The sequence below is a fragment of the Mustela lutreola genome, chromosome 5 (genome assembly GCF_030435805.1).
Source record: "Mustela lutreola isolate mMusLut2 chromosome 5, mMusLut2.pri, whole genome shotgun sequence".
NCBI lineage: Eukaryota > Metazoa > Chordata > Mammalia > Carnivora > Mustelidae > Mustela > Mustela lutreola.
In genome coordinates, this window is record NC_081294.1 from 7,209,305 (window position 1) to 7,231,560 (window position 22,256).

At 44.0% G+C, this 22,256-nt stretch overlaps 1 protein-coding gene across 9 annotated transcripts in view; it reads right to left on the reverse strand.

Moving 5' to 3' along the window:
• SEMA5A (semaphorin 5A) overlaps positions 1-22,256 on the reverse strand; it is a 466,271-nt gene that overhangs the window by 248,594 nt on the left and 195,421 nt on the right. For all 9 annotated transcript variants that reach the window (XR_009353706.1, XR_009353707.1, XM_059173630.1 and 6 more), the window contains one exon: positions 10,675-10,774. Coding sequence is in view for 7 of the 9 variants with exons in the window: in XM_059173630.1 (XP_059029613.1) it covers positions 10,675-10,774 (100 nt within the window). In the remaining 2 variants the exon portion in view is untranslated. The remainder of the gene's footprint in view (positions 1-10,674; positions 10,775-22,256) is intronic.

Consider the following 22,256-nt stretch of genomic DNA (forward strand, 5'->3'; position numbering starts at 1 on the left):
GTACAGTTTAAGGGGAACTATTCTGCCTTTCCATTCACCCCTCCTCGTTACAGTACAAAGCAAGAGTGAACCACACGGTAAGGGTTCAGTTTTACGACAACAGTAAATAAAAGTAGGAGTGTTCCTTCCCTTGGTATGGATCTCCTTTTTTTCACATGTCTTGGAATAAAATTTGACATTGTGCATTCAAATGTAATAACTGTATTACTTTTCGGAGTCGTAATATATGAGGGATACAAACATCCAACAGACTGAATAATTCAAATCACAAAGCCATTAAATTTGGCAGACACAAACTGACAGTTTCCCCACTAGACATCTGAGTGCGCTTTTCCCCCCCGACTGGAGTTCATTTCTTATCGATTGCAGGATTGCAGAACTCATTCCAGAGTCCCATCCTGTCCCCCAGTGGCCTATTAGCAACAAATCACTAAGCACAACAATAAATTCTCAGAGGGAGCAGTGCGGCCTTAATAGACGAAGTTCATTTGCGTCTTCATGTAACGTAATAAAATTCAGCCGGCATTAAAGAAAAGGTTGAGCCATCATGAGCATATTAACTAAATGACTCATTTTATCTAGAGACACTATAAAACTTAACTCTGACCTCCATTAATTATGAAAGACACAGGTGTTTTAAAATGACATTCTCTTAGAATAACTCAATTGGTCTCTGATGAATATAGCTATAAAATCAAAGAAGAAAACTCCAGGTTCTTATTGAACATGTAGGTTCAAGGCTTGCTCATACCCAAGGAGCAGGAGACTGAGTAATTAAGACAGACAGATATGCATTTTGCATGAAGAGAAGTCAGAGACAAAACAGCAGGTAAACCTATCAAATGTGTTTTAAACAACGATGACAGGGACTTCTCTTTCCACTCAATAGATGCTTAGACTTGTGGTCGATCGTGAAACCATCTGAAGTCATACACGTACTGCAGAGAAATCATCACCACTTGGGGAAATCTGAGAGCAGACGTCAGCTGGGAGGCCGGGCTCTCGTGCACCCCCGCCAGCCTCACCCCCCCCCCCGACTCCTCTCCATGGCGGGATTCCGTACCCCCTGCCGTCAGCACGTGACTGCCCAGAGCTTGAAATCATGACGTTGTCCAAGACACCCAAACTTTCAACTGCACTGATAGGCTTGAATATTAAAATGTAAGTTCATGATTTATAAGCTCAGGAAAAGAACTATCTCCTTTTAAACAAGACCAAATGTCTTTTATAAAAATTATTTTTATTACCTAAATAATACAGCAATCATCTCAATAACCTTGAAGAAGCTGAAGATTTCATCTCATCCTGTAACCAACTCGGGCGGCTCACCACCCTACCTATAACATTGTTCCAGAGAGTTCAACATGCTGGATGGCGCCAGACCAGTTCCAGGAGACTTTATTTTCCCTGGCATTATAACCATTCCAAAAATATCTCTTTCGGGGCGCCTGGGTGGCCCAGTGGGTTAAACCTCTGCCTTTGGCTCAGGTCATCGTCTCAGGGTCCGGGGATCGAGCCCCGCATTGGGATCTCTGCTCAGCAGGGAGCCTGCTTCCCCCTCTCTGCTTGCCTCTCTGCCTACTATATATATATATATATCTTTCATGGGCCTTTCCCACAGATTTGGGGGGACCAAATTCATTTTTTTAACTATTCGGCTGGATCACATTTAGATCCCAGTTTAGGAATAACCAGCTCCTGGCATAAGCTACCTCCTCGGTCAAAAGTGTTCCCACTCTCCTCAAAAACAGTCGGCTATGAAAATTTTTAAATAATTCTGATTTTATTACTGTTGTTATGACCATATGTGTCATGACATGTCCCCAACATCGCATTGGATGTTTTCATTCTTTATGCCCCAAAGGTTATTTCAAACCTTTTAAAAGTCTTGGGTATTAGGATGTTACAAAGAATACATCAAAACCAAGAACAAATCATTTTAACGGCACTCTTGTGTATTTAAACACCAAGATTAAAAGGCACAGAAGTAGATGGAGAGCTTCTCGTTATCAGCAAGCAAAATGAAGGCACAAAGACGGATTCCGAGAGACGAGCAACAATTAAGACCAATACCATTAGCAAACTGCAGAGACACAAAATCAGAAAAACCTTTTCCCATAAGCATATTTAGGGTCAAAGTTATGAATCAATATTGTTAATAATCACACTGATAATTTAAATTTTATTATGCTCTAAATATGACTTGTAAATCCCTCCGTGCTTTAAGGATTACAGATGATGACTTATTGCCCCAAACTGAACTCACAACTTCTGCTTTTGTGGGTCCACTGGGTATCTGATTCATTCTTTCCCATTTTTCAGTTAATAGAGATCATAATTCATTGGAAAAAATACCAACTGAACCATCTTACGATTCCCTTAACTTCTGCTTTCTTAGGAATGTTCACTCCTCAAGAGATTTCCATATATACTTCTTTTTCTGGGTTATCTTCAGAGTTAGCAAAAGCTGGAAATTTGTTTTCATGTATTTTCAAATAATCAGAGAACTGCCGTTAATTCCCCACATGCACAGGGCTAGCTAATGCCATCACAATAAGCCACACTCCCAAACCTTGCTCCAAATCTCACCTTCCAAACTTGCCCTCTGCCACCCGGTTCCAGTCGCCATCAATCACTGTCAAACCCAGCTCTGAAGTAGGTCTCAAATCTGACTCTCTCTCATTTCCACCATCACAACCTGAGTATACGTTCTGTCCGTCATCTGATCCACAGTCCCAACCTCAAACTCTAAAACACTCTGCACACAATATGGTAGAAGTATCTTCCTAATGGAAGTCTGAGCATGTAAATACGTAGGGTTAGAAATCTCCTTAACTCCTAATGCCTTTACCAGAGGTTCTCAAATCTTCCAGGCCAGTAGATCCTCAGAAACTTAATTAAGCCAAAGATTCCAACATCACTTCCAGAACGTCTAACCGCAATGGTCTGAAGAGGGGCTTGGGCATCGGCATTCTTATAAGGCCTCTCATGACTGCCAAAATTAGAATCACTGGTCTGGAGGTTTAAGTCCAAGCTCCTCCATAATCTGATACCTCCTAGAGCTCCTGTCTCCTTTGGAACAACATCAACTCTGTCACCAACAGGTCCAGTTAAGCTGAGTTATTCTCAACCTCATCAGAATCTCCGATGTTCCCCAAGGTACAGTCCTTCTGGCAAGAAGGCCCTTCCATCTGCCAGACTCCTACTGCATTCGAAGGCCCACCTGAAAAAGCACTTTCTTGTTGCACCCTTTTCAACCCGAAAGACCATCATGTGTCTTTGTTCTTGGGGTTTCCAGGGCCCTTGACCCAGGCCTTCCTGAGAAACTCTCATTGCCTGTGTTCCCGCCATAGCCAATGCCCAAGAGTCAGCATTTTCTTTAAGGGCCAGACAGCAAATGCTTTGCCTTTATGGATGGCCTCAGTTGCAACTACTCATCTCTGCAGGCAAAACTCAAAAGCACCCACAGGAAATACACAAGTGAATGGGTGCGACGGCGTGCCAGTAAAATTTTATTTACAAAGACAGAAGACCAGCTCTGGAGCCTCAGCTTGCCAACCTTGCACTAGGTTTGCACTAGGCTATGAAGTCTTCAAAGGTAGAGACTACCCTTCATCTTTGTTTCCCCAAGCCTGAGAACCTTGCTGGCATGAAGGAAGTTCAATGAATATTCGATAAATGAACAGTCATGGAACAGTAACTAAGTGAACTGATATACTCTGACGGACCCTCTGTGGGACTAGCTGGGAGCAAAGCCCTCAACACCCAACACTAGCAGACACACACACTCAAAGGAAAGAGGCAGATGAACTTTCATTACACTGCTTTGTTGGCTCATTCATGTATTCTGGAAAAAAAGGACTTTATAACAAAATAAATAATTTGCTGCCAGACTTATCTGCTCCCCAGTTCCAGGAGGGAAGAAAATGCAGAGATTACTCTCCCTCTCTCTCCTTTTTTTACAACAGCAAAAGGAACACGATGTGCAGAAATCTATCCCACAAGTGGGTCTGCAGACCACCTGTTTCTCGAACGCTCGCACTCCTGGACCCCATCCATCCCGAGTCAGCAGAGCTGGGAGCGAGGGACCAAGGAAGCTTCACCTTGAACGAACAGTGCTGATGCTTAGGTACCCTGATGTCTGGTAAATATCTGACAAAACAGAACGAAGCCAGCAGACAAGGCGTGGGACTTTTTAAGGCAGATCAGGTTAATGCACCAAGCAGGCTTCCTGGAAGAAAGGAGACTAACAGGTTTAAGGAGGAGGGATACGAGCAAAGAGAAGCCGAAGAGAAGCACACATCTTCCACCCCAGTCCAACACTGAGAAGGAAAATGATGGAGAAGTGACAATATTCAAGGAATAAACTAAACGGGGAAAAAAAAAATTTCCAGGGGCCACTGAAGTGGCTCAGCCAGTTAAGCATCAGACTCTGGATTTCTGCTCAGGTCATGATCTCAGGGTCCTGGGATTGAGCCCCGCATCAGGCTCCCTGCTCAGCACAGAGTCTGCTTGAGAGTCTCTCTCTCCTCCTCCTGCCGTCCGCCCTCCTTCTCTGTCTCTCTCAAATAAAAATAAATAAATAAATAAATACATCTTTTTTATTTTTTTTTTTAAAGGGGGAATTCCAGGTGAAGAGCAGGAATGAAAAGGCCATCCTTTTTTTTTTTTTTTCCATCACCAGGTGTTTTTCCTAAATCATAATTAATATAAATATAAGGTAAACATCATCACAACTCTGCATTTCTGTGCACTACGGGGGTCTACAGCTTTCTGGATTCACTCCTGATGGCTAACTTCATTCCACACCACAGGAGTCACCTTTAATTGTGTGAACTTGACTGAAACGTCTCCTCTGGAAAACAGAAAGACCTCATGGCTACTGGAAGCAGAATTGCTGATCTTATTTTTAAAAATCTACATTCTTCCTTTTAATCGTATGCTGCTTGCAACAGATTAATTCTAAGGTATGACTTTAAAATAAAAACAGCAATTAAAAATAAGCATCACCAAGGGGCGCCTGTGTGGCTCAGTGGGTTAAAGCCTCTGCCTTCGGCTCGGGTCAGAATCGCAGTGTCCTGGGATGGAGCCCCACATCGGGCTGTCTGCTCCGCAGAAAGCCTGCTTCCTCTTCTCTCTCTCTCTGCCTGCCTCTCTACCTACTTGTGATCTCTGTCTGTCAAATAAATAAATAAAATCTTTAAAAAAAAAAATAAGCATCACAAAAAAAAAAAAAAATTAAAAGACTGAGTTACATTAGTCAATTTAAAAAAAAATGACTAATGCTTCTAAAATTCAGTTCCTTGTTTTGATCCAGTGACAAAATCATTCTGAAAGGAGGAACTTAGACTAATTAAACAGGCGCCCGCCCATTCATTCAATGGTATTTTATGGGAAGTGACGCTTTCAATACTTAAAGCAAATTCAACACCAGCATAGCAAAAACAAGTTAATCTTTTCTTTTTTATTTTCATCTTTGCAGATTTAAACCAAGGGCAGAACAATGCTTGAAAATAAAACACTACAATTTTTCAAGTCCGGTAGTCACAATTATAAGGACAATGGAGCCCTGTTTTGAAAGCACTGAGGTTTTCGTTTCTGATTTTCGTCATAACATGCTCACTTGAAGCTGATACTATATGTTGTACAGACCTATGAACAAAAATATCTTCCCGCCCCTGGGCGTAGTTCATTGACTGGGCAAGTGAAGGGCTCTGGGCAAGGGACAAAGCTCGGGGCTGGTCCTCACGTCAGGTCAGCTGTGCAAAGGGACTCACGCATCCCCTTTTGTTCTTTCTCTTGATAGCTCCACAGTGTTCCCATTTAATAGAATTAAATTTTAATAGAATTAAAATATGAAATTTCCAAGGTCGTGAATTGTTCTATTTATCACCAATTATGATTGTTGCCTGACCCAAGTCCTGAGTCTACGGGCTTCAATCCCACCCCCTTAATCTCCTGCAGATTGTTGTGCCTCCTGGACTCAGAGGTCCTTGTGTGAAAGCTCACAGGTGAGTGAGTGTTCTTATTAAAATATCGTAGGTTGTGAGACGATGCTCTTCAATTTATATACCTCTGTTGCAATGAAGCAGGTCAGAGCAGAGTAAGATAATCACAAATCAACTGACAGGTGCCTAGGTGACACAGTCGGTTAAGTGCCTGCCTCTTGGTTTTGGCTCAGGTATGATCTCAGGTTTATGAGATCGAGCCTCACGTTGGACTTTGTGCTCAACTCAGAGTCTGCTTGAGATTCTCTCTCTCCCTTCCCCTCTGTCCCTCCCCCTGTGCACGCTCACTCGCATGTGCACACTCTCTCTCTCTCTCTCATTCTCTAAAACAAATAAACAGGGACACCTGGGTGGCTCAGTTGGTTAGGTGTCTGCGTTCGGATCATCAGGTAATGGTCCCAGAGTCCTGGGATCGAGTCCCACCATCAGGCTCCTTGTTCAGCAGGGAGCCTGCCTCTCCCGCTGCTTGTACTCTCTCTCTGCCTGTCTCTCTCTCTGACAATAAATAAATAAAATCTTTGGAAAAAAATAAGTGAAATAGATAAATAAATCTTAAAAAGAAAGAAAGAGATCAACTGAAAGACCAAGAAACAAACAACAAAAAGAATGGAAAGAAACTCAAATTCTCTTTGATGAGAGGCTCTTTTCGTTATTACCATATGGCTTTATGCTTTATAAAAATATGGCTCATCTCTAAATGCCCTGATTATTATTTGATTATAATAAAAAACACTTCTCTATGTGAAACCAAGTTAGTTGCCACTTGGGATAACATTTGAATTTAGCACAGAATCACTTGTCATCCTTATAGTGAACCTGAACACTAAAGACAGACAGATTCATTGGAGAATAAAACTAGAATCACCTTCTCACATCCAGCTTTACAGTCCTATATGCAGCAAAACTTGCATTTATATCAACGTCCTGAACTAGTATTAGTATCAATACTTGGATAGTTATCCCTATCAAACCTCTACACCATAACATATTTCTTCACTTTGGAATTTTTCTTCCTATATATGAATGTCATGAAAAAAATAAAATAAAATGAAATAGAAAATGTTTTTAGTAGGTTTTTTGACAAAGACATATATAAGTCATTCATAAAATATCATCCCAAAATCATGTAACAAAAAAAAAAATCAAATAATACAAGGAAATAACTGAAAAGGTTAACTGTGATTGAAATTGTGTTTTTTTTCCTAATGCTCTAATTGTATTTTCCACATTTTCTAAAATGCAAATGCCTTTGTCTCGCCATTGAAAACACAAACGTTATTTTAATTTTTAAAGAACCCTTCGGTGAAACAAAATATGAATGTCAATGCCTTTAAAATAATATAAAAGATCATGTGCACCTTGGAAGTAGTAAACTTAGAGATCTTTCCAGAAGTTCCACGAATTCAAAAGGCCCACGCCTTCTGGCACTGTCTAACCACAAATGCTTAAAGACAGCAGCACAAAACACCCTTCGCAGCACCATGAACTTCTTTTTGTGAAGAGTGCACAGAATCTTCAACTAAGTTCAATTCTAAGAACATAAAATAACACGGGCATAAAGTAAAACCAGCCAACAAATGGCTTTAGGATCCCGAGTGCTACCTGTAAGAAAACAGAAAGCCTATCACCGTACTTTCCCACCGCTCACACGGAAACCCTCCCAGATGTCTTCAGATGCACCTGCTGCGTGAACCTCTTTGCTAGGTCAAGCCCTCCCCAACAGGAAGCTGAGGGCTGGGTTATTTTTAAAGTTTTATAACTGGTTCACACTCCCTCTCAAACCCTCTGAGCGTAACCCCACCAAGTTTCCCAGCGAGATTCCCATTCTCCTCGCTCACTAATGACCACTGCTGCACACGGATGCCAAAACCCAGAACGCTCCGCAGAGCTGCCCGACCGCTGCCGGCTCGCCGCGGGCCCGCTACAGCAACAATCACTTTTCATGGATTATTTTATTAGATCCTCCCAACAGCTGACAGGGGTAGAAATAATTACAGAGAAAATGAGATTTGAAACAGGCTCAAGGTCACACAGCTGAGCTGGTTCAGTCGACCTCTCTCTTCCTCTCTCTTGTTTCTCCCACCAGGACAGGACCATGAGATCTCTCTTCCAAGTGCCAATTTGCTCAGGGGGTTTCCACATCTACTAAGAGAATCGATGTCATTCGCCAAAAGCCAAACACCTGTGGCGTGTTCGCGCATGCGTGGCGCTGTCCTACCCGTGGGGCACCACGGTCTTCCAGAAACAGTGGGGAGTCTTTCTTTCTTTTTCTTTTTTTAATATTTTATTTATTTATTTGACAGACAGAGATCCCAAGCAGGCAGAGAGGCAGGCACAGAGAGAGGGGGAAGCAGGCCCCCCGCTGAGCAGAGAGCCCGATGAGGGACTCGATCCCAGGACCCTGAGACCATGACCTGAGCTGAAGGCAGAGGCCTAAACCCACTGAGCGACCCAGGCTCCCCGTGGGGAGTCTTTCAACTCAAGCTCACAGGCAAGCCTTTCTCAATGTCCTTCAGGGTTGAATGAAGCGTAGAAGACACAGCTCTACCAACCCAGGTCGTATTTGTACCTTCTACCTTGGCAGGTGGCTCCTTCCCCTTTGGCTAAGGGTGAGAGCTCCTTTTCCCTAGGGGTTAGCTTTGGGGTAGAGACTTCCACTTCCGTGGTGTCTTTGCCCAAACGTGGGAATTTGCAATATATCTGTTATAAAACCCCATCTTCCCCCAAAGGTACCCCAGATGCAGAGAGGCACCTGTACAAATCAAATCCTTGAAGTACGTTCGCTGAATCAACAGATATCTCTGAGCTTCTGTGAGTAGAGAAACTGTGCTACCTTCTAGAGAAGCAAAGAAAAGACAGCACATCGTCCACCATCTGGCAAGTCACTATCTGATAATGGGGGAGGGGCGTTGTGGGTGACACCTGCCAAAAAACCACGCAGTAATGTGGTAAGGAAGGTACACGACAGGCGTGTTAACAGGCCCAAGCAGAGCGGTGGAAGGAGGAGCTCAGTCCCAGGGGAGGACTCCTGAGCCGGATCTCTTTACTCTGAGCGACATCACTGAGTAAAGAACTTTGGGGAGGGAGTAGCTAATGCTCCAGAGAATCCAAGAAGTTTGTTACCAAGTCCCAGAGGCAAGAGAGAGAACATGTGACAGTGGTGGTCTAGAGAAGCAAGTCCACAGGCCTGGACGTTGGAAGAATGAGCTGAGTTTGTGAGGGGCGGGGTGCCACATGGCACCATGGGGGTGTGGTGGGCAACAGGGAAATGCCAGCATGTATCCAAGGGGAGCTGCCAAAGAGGGGAGGTATAAGGTATTTTACAAAGAAGGGGTTGGCCCCAGTACATAGGTGGACAAAATCTGTAGGCCGGAGGACCAACTAAAAGCCCCTGAAGCATCGGGTCCAGCCTCCCCGTGATGAAATGTGATGGAAGTCAGCATCCGACACCTGCCGTGTACTCCCCGTGGCCTGTAGTAAATAAAAATATGCAAATTCAGCTCAACCCGTCTACACTCCCTGCTCACTTAGAAATACCACAGGAGAGTCAGGGGATGTGATCAGTGCTAGGAACTAAGTCAACTTCTGTCCATTCACTTAACATTGGTCCAGGCACCTCAATGCCTTCAAGGATTGGGTGCATACCCAAGGGCTCCTTGAGGTCTGAGAGCCAAAGCAATGACTCTAGAAACCATTCAGTATTTATCTAGAGTGCCCCGGGAATAAGCCATGCTTAGCTTCACCCAGCTGTATATGGAAACTGCACATCCTCTCTTGCTAAGAAACATATGTTTTATGATCTCGTAAATGCGATCAAAAGAGATATAAGGACTCGGCGCCCGACGTGTTCTCCTTGAACACCGGAAGAGGCCAAATGGCCTCCTTCTTCAAAATTAGTATTTTTCCTTAGAGATGGGTATGAAGTATTTTTTTACACATCATCCTCAAAATGCACTGACAGGAGAGGTGAGCTGAATGCAAGGGTTATGCCTGTTTTCCCCCAAAGAAGGGATGATAAATAGGAGGGAAACAACCCAAGATCAGTTCTGACTGTGTGTAGCAGCTTCGCCATCAAACGGAAGGTCAAGTGTTGACCTGGACACCAGAGCATGGGCACCCTGAGAGGGGTAAACAGTAACAATTTCCTTGAATTCTCGGTTGACTGGTAAATGACGTAATCAAGGTAATGGAAAACAGAACAGCAGGCACTGGAACAGACGGCAAAACCTCCTGACTCCAGAATTTCAGTAAAAAATGTACTGAGAAGTTGAGAACACGGTTTCTGGAGTCAAAATGCCTGGGTCTGAAGCCTGAGCCCAGCTTCTGCTGGACATCAGACCATGTTCTGCCTCCGTGTCCTCATCTCTACGGCAGAGATGCTGACAATACTCACCTCTCAGCTTTCATGGAAAAAAATGTATTCGTTCTAGTGAGAATGGGTCCTGGCGCTTGAAACCCCCCCCCCCCCCACGCCATGAACACTTGCTAAAAAGAGCAGGCATCACTGGTTATTAGGAGGCCACATTTCGGGCCACCTTATACTGTATTCCATGTTCAGAGTATGACTTAGCACTTGTCAACTATGGCAGAGAAGCTCACGTGCAGCGGCAGAATCATCAAGTAAAATCCAAAATTATCTGCAGGGGCAAAACATAAGATCTCTCACCTTGCTCCTACAACAAGTTCTTTCTGTCCTGGGTCAAATGTTAACTGCGAGAAATCCACAGCATTCTTCGCTCTGAACTCCCGTAACCAGGGGCCAATTTCTAAACAGAAAAAATAAATAAACGAAAAGATAAAAATGAATGATTTTTTTTTTTCCTTCGAGGGACCACACAAAGTGCACAACAGGTAGCAAACATGACATTTCAGAGAGGACCCGGCGGTCCCCTGACGTTTGGGGGCCACGGGAGCTTTCCAGCAGAATGTCGCAGGACCCACACCGAGGACGTGTTAAAACCTACAGGGCGGCCACCCAAGGATGAGCGAGAGAGGCATCTGTGCTCGGGTAAGACTTCCAAGGCAGATGTGCGTTTCCCTCTGGGCTGGACAGAGAACCAGGCAGCATTCACAGGCTTCACCGAGGGACTACGGAGCGCAAACAGGACCTTTTCCTGCTTGTGTTTACTGGCAAAAGCTGAAGGCTGGAGAAGGTCAAAGCCTTGGGATCCGGGATAAGCACAGGAGCACCCACCGTCCTCCTTCAGAGTGGACATCCTCTGTCTGTCCTTTGGGTTTCGATTCTATTCTATGAGGCGTGTTGAACACATACAGTGCTTTCTAGATGAGAAATCCAGTTCCTTCTAGACCTTCTTGGCATTTTTTTCTCTTAAGGGGAACCAGGAAATAGCCACTTGTCAGAGGCAGGCTGTTCACAAGCCTGTGACCTCCTATGACACAGCCTCCAGCCCCCATTCATTCGTGGTAACATGACAGCATTGGAGAGGGACAGGAGGCGACCTCACGAGCCGCTTCTGTGACTTGTATTAGCACACGTCTGACACCACAAAAATACTCTGGGAGTCGCCTGCCAGTAGTGGCTGGCCTTATCATTATTTCTAACAATTAGCCGTGTTACTAGACTGTCATTTTTTTCTTGGATTTACTATTTTGAGTGATATCACACCAACTGAGAGGCACACGAAAGATGTCACATCAACAAAACCACTGGTAGAGCAAAGAAATCATGTCTTTCCATGGAAACAGATGCCAAAACCAGATTTTATATGGAAATAGGCCCACGTCCCATAACATGTCCCACACAAACACCTTTGCTGATATTATCGAGACAGGTTATTTTCCAGGAATGATCCGGTATAAGAAGTAGAGCATTTCTCTACCACCGGTTAAAAAGGTCATGAACGAAAAGTTCTACTCCATGTAAAGGAAACCAGGGTTGAAGTCTATAGAGACCTGTATTTGGGCTTTGAAATTTTAATGTGCTTCTTGACTCTTTTTAGAAGTTTATATAAATTTATTCAATTCAGAGCCAAGTCATTTAAAAGAAAACCCTTAATTATAGTAAAGTGCGTACAAGGCCCTGGAGCTATGGAAAGTTGTTACTCAATGGCGTGTTCCAGAAGTTCATAATTCAGTTAGGGAACGAGCGCTAGTACCTTCTTTGAGCACAGGGTCCATGAATATAAGATCTCTACAGGCATCTGTGAGGCCAGAGGAAGCACTCACACAGATGGGAGAGATGATGGGGTCCTCGGTAAGAAGAAAAGAAGGATCTACCCGCATATTTACGATGCAGATGTGTTCCGGAAGCCCAGAGCAACGAGGGGTGGCACAGTGCCCGGGGAGCCACCCGTGATCGGTGTTTCTCCCCTTCTTGCCCATCGGGCGCCACCCGATCTCTGCTTCTGAAGCTGGAACCGGAGCTCCAATGCCCAGAAAGCTCGCTGGGGTGCCTACAGCCCGCAGCACCATGGCTCGCATGCGGGAAGCAAGCACGGAAGATGCGGTAACAGGACCACAACAACCGGCAGGTGAATGGGGCGGCGGGGGGGCAGATGCAGAATGAGCGGCGAGAGGGAAAGGAGAAGCGAGAACGGAAAAGAGCAACAGCCACTCGAGGAAGCCCCGGGACGGATCACCGCCGGGCGTGCTGAAACAGAACCGGGAACACACTCGCTCCCAGGCTCACACGTTGCGATTCGGCTTCAACCGTGACAAAGAGGCTTAGAAAGTTCCCAGGCAGGGACTTGAACCCACGAAAGCAGCGATCTTAGGAATGGGCATGGGCCGCTGGCAGGCAGGATGGGGGCAGGAAGGTCAGATGCTAGAAAGCGTCACCCCACATGTGATGTAGGTGGCGGCTTCGCGAATGCAGAAGGAGGAGGAGGTGGGGGGGTCCCACGGGCCTGATAACTAACCACGGAGCGGGGCAGGGGGATGGGGGGGCTGACGGAACAGCTGGAGGAGAACAAAAACAGCCCAAGACTAAACGAAGAGGAAAACAGTGATGACGAGTCACGGGCATCAGGGGGTGAAGGGTGGTCCGAGAGAGAGAGGACAGGTCAGGTGCAACAGCGGAGAAGGTCACGTGGGGGGAATGGCCCCAGAGCCTTTGCGGAGCATGGCTAAAACCCGCAGGTACCTGGAGAGCTGTTTTAATACAGGACCTTCGCCACACAGACAGGACACGCAGGACCAGGGAGCCCTGCCAGGCCTGGAGTCCCCGGGGGCTCCTGTTCACCCAAACCCACAGCTCCCACAGCCAGACACGCACGTCGGACTCAAGGTGGTGAGAACAAGGAGGTGGCAGAAGGCGAGAACAGACGGTCCCAGGCTGGACTCTGTGCTGGAGGAGGGACAAGTGAGCCACGTCAGGGGAGAGAAGGCTGCGAGAGACAGCAGTGAACTTGCCTCTCGGGCGTGAGTCTCTCCTTTCCATTAGACAAACGGGAAGGGGGTGGCCAAAGGTGGTGAGGAGGAGGAGACGTGCTGCCAGTGCTGGTTCCTGCACTGAGCAACGAGAACTGCCATACTGTTTCCCAAGACGTCCTCGAATCATAACAGGAGGAACGTAGACAGGGAGAAACGAGTGCACAGCTTATCGTTCGATCACTATTGTTCCCTTTGCCTTGTTTAAATTTCCAAAAACCTGCCCCATGAAAACAGTGTATTTGTACGGTTAACACTCAACCAGAGTTGGGTAATCTGCCCATTCTCTTCTTTTTTTGATTTTCCTGGGCATTCCTCCAGGTCTGATTATCTCAACTGCGTATCTCACGACCTCTGTCGGACCGAACACCATGAGAGCTTGAGGAGAAGGGTCCTGCACAACCCACTTCTCACTGAGAAGGTACCTGTCCTACACCACTCCCCCCTACTTTCCTTGCAAGATCGGGGGCTGGTGTTCTCTCCTCTGTGCAAGACCAGCTGTCCCCCTCTGCGCAGCCCACCTCTTCCCTCCTCTCTCGTCCCTTCTCTAAATCACCTATTTTCTCCTTTAGTATCTCCCATGTTACCGGGCCCTTTCCCTCTGTCTGGAAGGATATACATATTCCCTCATTTCAAGACAAAACAAAACAAAAAAACACCTTGTAAAATACATGTTCCTTACACTCTTGTTATGACAGTGTTAAATGCCCAAGACAAAATGTGTGGTAAACTCCCAGGGACACTTTGTCAAAGAAGCTGCCATAGGCTCACCTTCATATGGACATTTCAACAACCCCTCAAGGAACACGTAATCCCAACTTTATAAAGCTTCCTAAATGCTTTATAAAGCTTCCTAATGCAGTTCTGACGTGATTGTGTTCTTGATGATCTGGCTAGGAAGGCTGCACAGAGACATCATGAGAAAGGAAAATCATTGGCTAACCTCATTTAAGAACACAGCTGAAAATATTGCTAAGGAAGGACGTGTATTAGCAAATCACACACACACACACACATACACACACACACGTACACACACACACCATTTCATATGGAATAGGGTTTATTCCAAAAACACAAGAAGGGATCAACAAGCTTAATGTCAGAAGTTCTATCTGTAGAATTTGCCACCACAATAACAGATTTCCATAGTAGCATGAAGAAATTACCAGCACTGCTTTGGAAAACATTGCAAAAATGAACCATTATGAATACAGAAAACTAGAAGAATACAGTGTCAAGTAAGGCCAGTGAGGAAAGAGTCTGAACACAGGGCAGATGGTGCAAACAGGCTCAGGAGACGCCAAAGAAAGGTCAGGACGAGAGAAGAGAGCAGGGGAAGAAGGCACACAGCACGTGGCAGGTTGAGAGAGACGATTTCCAGTAACATTAACTTTCTTAATACACGCTCACTCCTCCCAAATAATGGGTTTATGTTTTTCCTTCTTCTCTCTCTTCTGAACTTTATAGAAAAAAAAAAAAAAAAAACCATTTGATGAAAGGGAACTTAAATATGGCAGCCAATACAATCTTGTTCGGAAGTTAGGTAGTCATATAAAATTGGTAGCTTCAAATTGAATACTTTGTAGATAATTTGTAATATTTGAGAGTAATCATTCTAGCTCACCCATTCATTACATAAATACGGCTTTTTAAACATGGCCTCTGGCAATGACTTTTTATTGCAAAATTAGCCCCAAAGATAAAACGTGTGCCCTCTCCTACCACTGAGTAAGCACCCCTGTGATTGTCTTATAAATACTGTAATGAAAAGTATACTGATCTGATTTTTAAAGAACCCAGTGTTACCATTTCAAGAAATAACTTTTAGGAACATATGTTGGTATTAATATATTTGGTCAAAATGATGGTATATACAAGCTAGGACTTGAGCTTACAGATTCAAGTCAGTCACTCCCCCACCCACCCCAACACAGAAGACAGAATTTTTTTTTTTTTTTAAAGAATATACATGACTATTAAATAAAGAAGCAAACACTGTAAAGGTATTGAAGGTAGTCATGGCTGTAAGCCAAGACAACTTTTTAGAGCCTGATAAGTAAGAATCACAGGGGAAGACCAGCACTGGTCCCCAAGCCCGGCAACCACTCAGAAAACCAGACTGATGGCTCCGCGGAGCGCAGAGATTGTACTGATGGGGGGCAAAAACTGAGCAGCGAAACCTCCCAGCTCAAACAGGAGTGGCTCTGGGGAGACCATTCTTCTCGCCAAACGTCAGTCAATGAAGGAGTCCAGCAAGTAGGACTGAGGAACTTCTTTGGGGGACTTGAAACCCACACGAAACAACCTAACGGGAAGCTTCCCAAGGAACACATTATACAACGCATTCAGAAGGTAACAAGAAAGAAAAATCAACATCCACTTCATTTTGAAAGTGAATCGATTCCCACTGATGTATACTGTTAAATAAAAACAGCCACCTACTCAGTTTAATAAATAATGCATTGATTGTTTCTGATGTTGTGATTATGAATAACAATGATCTACATGTCAGGGAAGACCTACAGGAAAGAGCATTCCCATCGTCACTAGTTAGATTTTATGCTCCAAGGGTCTTGGTGTAATGAAAGAAGGAGAAAATGTCAATAACCACGTACTGATCTGCTTTATCAGATCAAAGAACATTCTAGAAGGAGAAGGCAGAGATGACACAAGCAGAGTGGAATGGCCCGATGTCTCAAGAGTCTAGGCCACTCAGCTCTGCTGTGTGAGGACAAGACATTGTCCTGAAAGCACAAGGGCTGGGTCCTCACCTTCCCCAGAAGGCCACTCCAGCCAGCGAGGCACCTCGGGCAAGGAGGAGAGGTACAGAGTGCACTCTCTGCCAAGCACCCCAGAAGCTCTCCTGACCTGACCTCTCCCGGAACTGTGAGAGAAACCATCCTATGTCAAAGATACCTGATCGTCTTTAAAGGCGGCATGCATCTCCCTTCCACGAGCATCATTTTCAGCTTCGGTGCATTACATAACCATTCCAGCAAGGCAATCTGAGCTAAAACATGACTGGAAAACAGAGGAGTGGGGTTTTTAAGAAGCCCCACAAAGACGACGAGCACACCGGCCAGTGCCCGTTTCCTGCACCCCCACCGGACCGCTCATACATTCCTTCCTTTCTCCTTTCCCATCTGCTTTTCCAGGCATGTCCCTCCAGCACCAATCAGAGCCAGGCAAGAGCACTTCAGACAGCAATCCCAGCACCCCATGCCATGATTCACCCCCAGAATAAGATATATCCAGGCCTGGGCACCTGGGTGGCTCAGTTGGTTAAGCAACTGCCTTCGGTCATGATCCTGGAGTCCTGGGATCGAGTCCCGCATCAGGCTCCCAGCTCCACAGGGAGTCTGCTTCTCCCTCTGATCTACCCCCAACTCATGCTCTCTCTCACTCTCCCTCTCTCAAGGAAATAAATAAAAACCTTAAAAAACTTTAAAAAAATATATATGCAGGTTTTCAGCTATAGGAGTGCTGCTGAAATTCTTTAAGGTGTTATAACAGATTTCAGTTCTAAAACTTCATGTGTTCGTCCGGTGGCAGACCGAGGCAAAAACTTGCAGACATGCAAGTCCACAAACATTTATGTTTGTGAAAAAAACATATTATCAGAACAACCACTGTCTCTTATTAACACCTTTTTTTTTGTTACTGTCTGTATTATCAGTGATTACTTCGCTTCAGAAACTATGTCAAATACTTTTACATGTTAACAATGTCTAATTTCATTTAATGTTTATAATTCTGTGAAGCTACAGCTATAATCTTTCTTAAAGAAATAAAAATTTTCAAAATTAAAAACCCTGAGTTTCTGACAAGTTAAACATCTTGCCAAATACAACGTAAGTGGTAAGTGGCTAAGCTGGAATTTAAATCCAGGATAAGACTAAGGCAGTATTTCCATAAGGTCCAAATTAAAAATCAATTTTCCCAGGAATGTATAAAGTACATTAATCCCTAGCACCTAGTAATATATCAGCATGGATTAAACCTATCGGAAATGGTAGTTGCCACCCACCAAAGGAGAGTAAAATTAGATAGAAAGGAAGAGGTGGTAGTTTTCAGATCGGGGACAGGAATGTTCCAGCCCAAGCCGCCCATTAGGCAGCGCAAAGCTGGAAGAAGGAAGGTCCCAGAAAAAAGCAGAAAGAAACCAGGTGCCCCAAAGGCAATAAGGCACCTGGAGGAAGAAGGTCCCAATGGTGGAAAATTTATCTCCATCATTTCTTTCCCTGACAGGTCCTGCTTACATCAGCTAATGCAGAAATATGCCAATACTCTATTGCCTCACTTTAGCTTTCTAGAAAGACTGAAAAATACCAGGCTAATTTTCTTTCTCCAAATGCAAGGACCTCAGTTACTTTCACTGTACCTGCTATCTGGGACTTCACAGAACCAAAGAAGGTACAGTAGGACATGACACTGGCTATCCCACAATCCTTCCCCCTGACTTTATTACAGTTTATAAAACTAAGGGCAAAGAAGTTGCATGACTTCCCAAAGTTACATGTCGATGAGGTCCAGTGGAAGACCCCAAATCCTGTGATTCCCTCGCCAATCTATCCTCTCCATCACGGCACTAGTAGAGCAGCCATCCAAGTGGGAACACCATTGTGTGGTCTCTGAGCACACAAAACTTTCTAAATTATGGTATTTTAAGGGACCAAAATGCCTAGATCTTGATTTAGATCTCAATATATTCATCCACATATATGGTATGTATATATGTATATGCATGTATGTGTGTACTCGCACATATACACATACACAGGTTTGTAAATATGTATTAAATATATTTACATAGATTACCCCTGGATACAGATATGTATACATACACAGTTACACATATTTATATCTAAAGGCATCAATATGTTCATTGATATATATACATAAGTGTATATGTACTTATCTATACACACAGGTATATAAATGTATTTGCATAAATGTACGTAAGAGATATAAATATATATATGTGTGTGTGTATATATATATATATATATATATATATATGAGACACTAAATTAGGTGGAAAAAAATCTCAAAAGCTTGCTATAGGAAATGATCAAAATATTCAACTGACGTGACTTTTTAAAAATAAAGCAAAAATATCCAATAATAATCAATTAGGGAAAGTAAAACTCTTTTTTTTTGGTAAAACATTTTTATACCATTAAAAGTAGAAAGGATCCAGTACGCCAAGAAGGCATAAAGCATCTTTTATTTACATTTTTATTTGTAAACATGACCCATAAAACACAGTATTTTAAAATGCTAACAGTGTTCCTTCCCATCCTATGTCCAGTCATGCACCCACTCAAAGGGGGGCGGGCGCTCATGTTTCCATCGCAGTGACACTTTTAACCTTTAATCCTTTTTTTACAGGTTCACCATCAGAAAACTCCGCTAACTGTAAGTTTCACAAAATATCTATGCTCTGAAACTGGGTTCTTGTAAAGTTCACTCCCCTGCCCCAGACAGCGTGGCTGGTAGATTTTCTTAAGAATCAGGCGATCTGTGATCATGTACTTTCTACTCATGACGTTCCCTGATTTGGGTCTGCTTCACGCAAACACGACTGGAAAGCCACAAATGTAAGCTCAGAATCCCCAGTATAGTATCAGCTTACGATGTAAGCAAGCATTAAATAATAGCCATGAATCTGTTAAAATTATAGGCAGCAGCAACGCACACACAGTTTCAGTACGGGCAGGAGCAGATAGACTGAAGACTGGCCTGGGAGAGGCTAAGGCAGGTTTCACCCCTCCAAGAGATTCCTGTTGTGATTTTCAGATATATTGTTTCTACAAGTTAGATTACAGGACGATAACATAGAACTGATACATGTTTATATATATATATTATATATAATATATATACTTTTATATATTTATTATATATTTATATATTTATTATATATACTTTTATATGTATAATATATATGTAATATATAATATATAAATATATTATATTTATATAAAATAAATATATTTATAAAAATGTAATATAATATATATTACATATATATTATACATATAGAAGTATTTATGTAATAAATATATAAATATATAAAAATACATTATATATATATATGTATTTAAGAGAAATCTTAGGAGACAAAATTTCATCACAACCAACTACCATCTTCATAACCAACTGAAATGGACGCCCTTTCTGAATCAAGTGATTTCTACTAATCAAGTGATTTCTACTGTTTCCCCCAATCTTCATTTGTGGGCATGATTTTCCAGCCATACCAGGTAAAGCCATTTGATCTCAGGATCCAAATTTCTTGGGGACCCCAAGAAATTCTGAGTCATCTGAGGGTTACCGGAGACACACCTGGCAAGATGTAAAGAGAAGTTTCTGGAATGTTGTCAATAAACTGGTTTAAAAATCTGCCTGGCAGGCTGGCGTTGCCTTCCCTTTTGTTTATAACTTCTAAGATCGCAGAAACCTCCTAGTTCATTAAACCATCTGGAGCAATTATTCCTGGCGGGCTGCGGATCAGAACCAAGCCGATAAGAAGCAGGTTTTTATTGCTAGATAACTCGCACAAGAAGCAATTTCTATTCATCCATCCATCAAGACAGAATTTTTTTAATTTAAAAGATTATGCAAATGCAAATGTAAACTAGGCCAGACCTTCCAACCCCTGGACTGTGACCAGCTTTGTCCTCCAGGCTGCGAAGTGTGTCCCAGAGCGGCCCCGCCCCTCAGCTCTGTGCGGCTTTCCGACAGGAAACTTTGCTGGTGCAGAAGGGTCTTAATTTTGCCTTGTGACCTGCAGCATATGACTAGAGGCTATAAAATCTAATTGCAAAATCTTAATGTTGTGCCAGAGGACATTAAAAAGTAATTTCCTTCAGATTTATAACTTGAGAATTACAAATGATGTTAATGTGACTAAAAATATAAAAATGAACTGTTTCTAGTCAACGGGCACTGAGATTACTCCAGGAGTGGCCATGGGCTTGCTGTGTAAGCAGGGATGACCAGAAGTCCGAAAGGGCACAAATACAGCCATTTGTGCAAGGAAGTCTCCTGGCTCGAAGACATTCTATACGTCCCCAGTCTCTTTGCCAGGCTACTGATTCTGCCCCTCACCAGAGCTGGAACACGTTCCAAGACGGACTCAGACTCTTTCAGAAACTCCAGGTTTAAGCATTCAGGTGATATGCATCTAGAATGGACATAATTATTCATGTGCACAGTCCGTGACTAATTCTTGAGTCCCTGCTATTGGAAGGACCCACTTGAGGACTGGCGAGGATACAGAGGTATGGAAGACCACTCTCTGCCTTGAAGACATTCATAGTTTAGCAGAAAAGGTGAGACACACACACAACAGAGTGAAACTGAGGACGAGAAACACTAGCTGGTACCAGACAGTGCGATGGTTAGTGGTCTCGGCAGTGCTAGCCAATGAACATAACGAGGCCTACACACATAATGTGGAACTTTCCAGTTGCTACATTAAAAAATGCTAAGAAGCAGGGCACCCGGGGGCTCAGTCAGCATATGCCTTTGGCTCAGGTCATGATATCAGGGTCCTGCTCAGCAGGGAGTCCGCTTCTCCTTCTCCCTCTGTCCCTCCCCACTACTTGTGCACATGCTCGCTCTCTCTCACTCTCTCAAATAAATGAATGAAATACTGGGAGGGGGGGAATGGCAAAATGCCAAGAAGCAAGAAAAATTAATTTTCAACAATATAGTTTATTTAATAAAGTATATCCAGGATATTATTTCCATGTTAGCAAAATAAAAACTGTTGAGATATTTTGATTGCATGTGTACATTCTAGGCCTTTGAACTCCAGTGTCCGTTTTTACACTGATGCACGTCTCCATCCGAACTAGCCACATCTGAGTGCCCAGCAGCCAGACACAGCTGGTGGCTCCTCTCCCGGACAGCATGCGGCTAAAGAATGAAGAACAGGGTTTCCTTGCGGATACAGAGGCCTGTTCCCTTACATTATTGAAAAACAAATTAACGAGGGGTCTTCTCAGACCCGAAGGTCATTAAGTCTGCAACTGAGTCAGGGGCGGATTCCAACAAAACCGCCCTCGGGTCACCCAACTGCTGATGCAAGTGACACGGGCTTCGGAGTGAGGCTGACTTGCATTTCACATCTCAGACTCTGAGCTTTCATGGGTGGGACTGTGGGGCCGAAAGCAGGTGCCTCGTCATTTCTTCACAAACTACACTAACACAGGGAGCATGTGAACACAAGAGTTTGGGAGAAGAAGAATGTATAGACCAATCCCTACGAAGCACCTGGCGGAGACCCTAAGACACGGGAGGGTCTCCAGAACCAGGGGTCGCCAACCTCACCTCTGCAGGCAGTAACGCGTGGTTTTCGTCTGCTCCCCGAGTTCACCGGGAGGACGGCCCTGCTGCCTCTTGTGACAATATCCTGAGTACCGGGCAGACTATCTGCCATGAATTCTAGCCTCCAATAGAAGGATGTGCAATTTCATGTTCATCACACTCTACCCGTGACAGCGGGAAGGCTCTAGAACGTTGAGGAAGGCCACAACCAACTATCTGTTCAAACCAACTGACCAGGCAGCACTAGCAGAAATCCATTCAACAAGCAAGAGACTGTTCTATAACCCGTAGACTCAGCAGGTCTGGGGAGTTCAAACCCCACCCATTCCAAAGAAAAGTTTGACCCTGGACTAACTCCCAGAGATAATGTCTAAGACCTTGGAATATCCTGGCTGATAAGATAAGAGTGCCTGTGTCTGCCCGTGGGCCTGGGGCCACCCCGCAGAGTCTGTGGGAGCACTGTGATTGACGGGGGACCTTCGGCCCGCTGCAGTCAGGTGACACACCTGCACAAAGGTT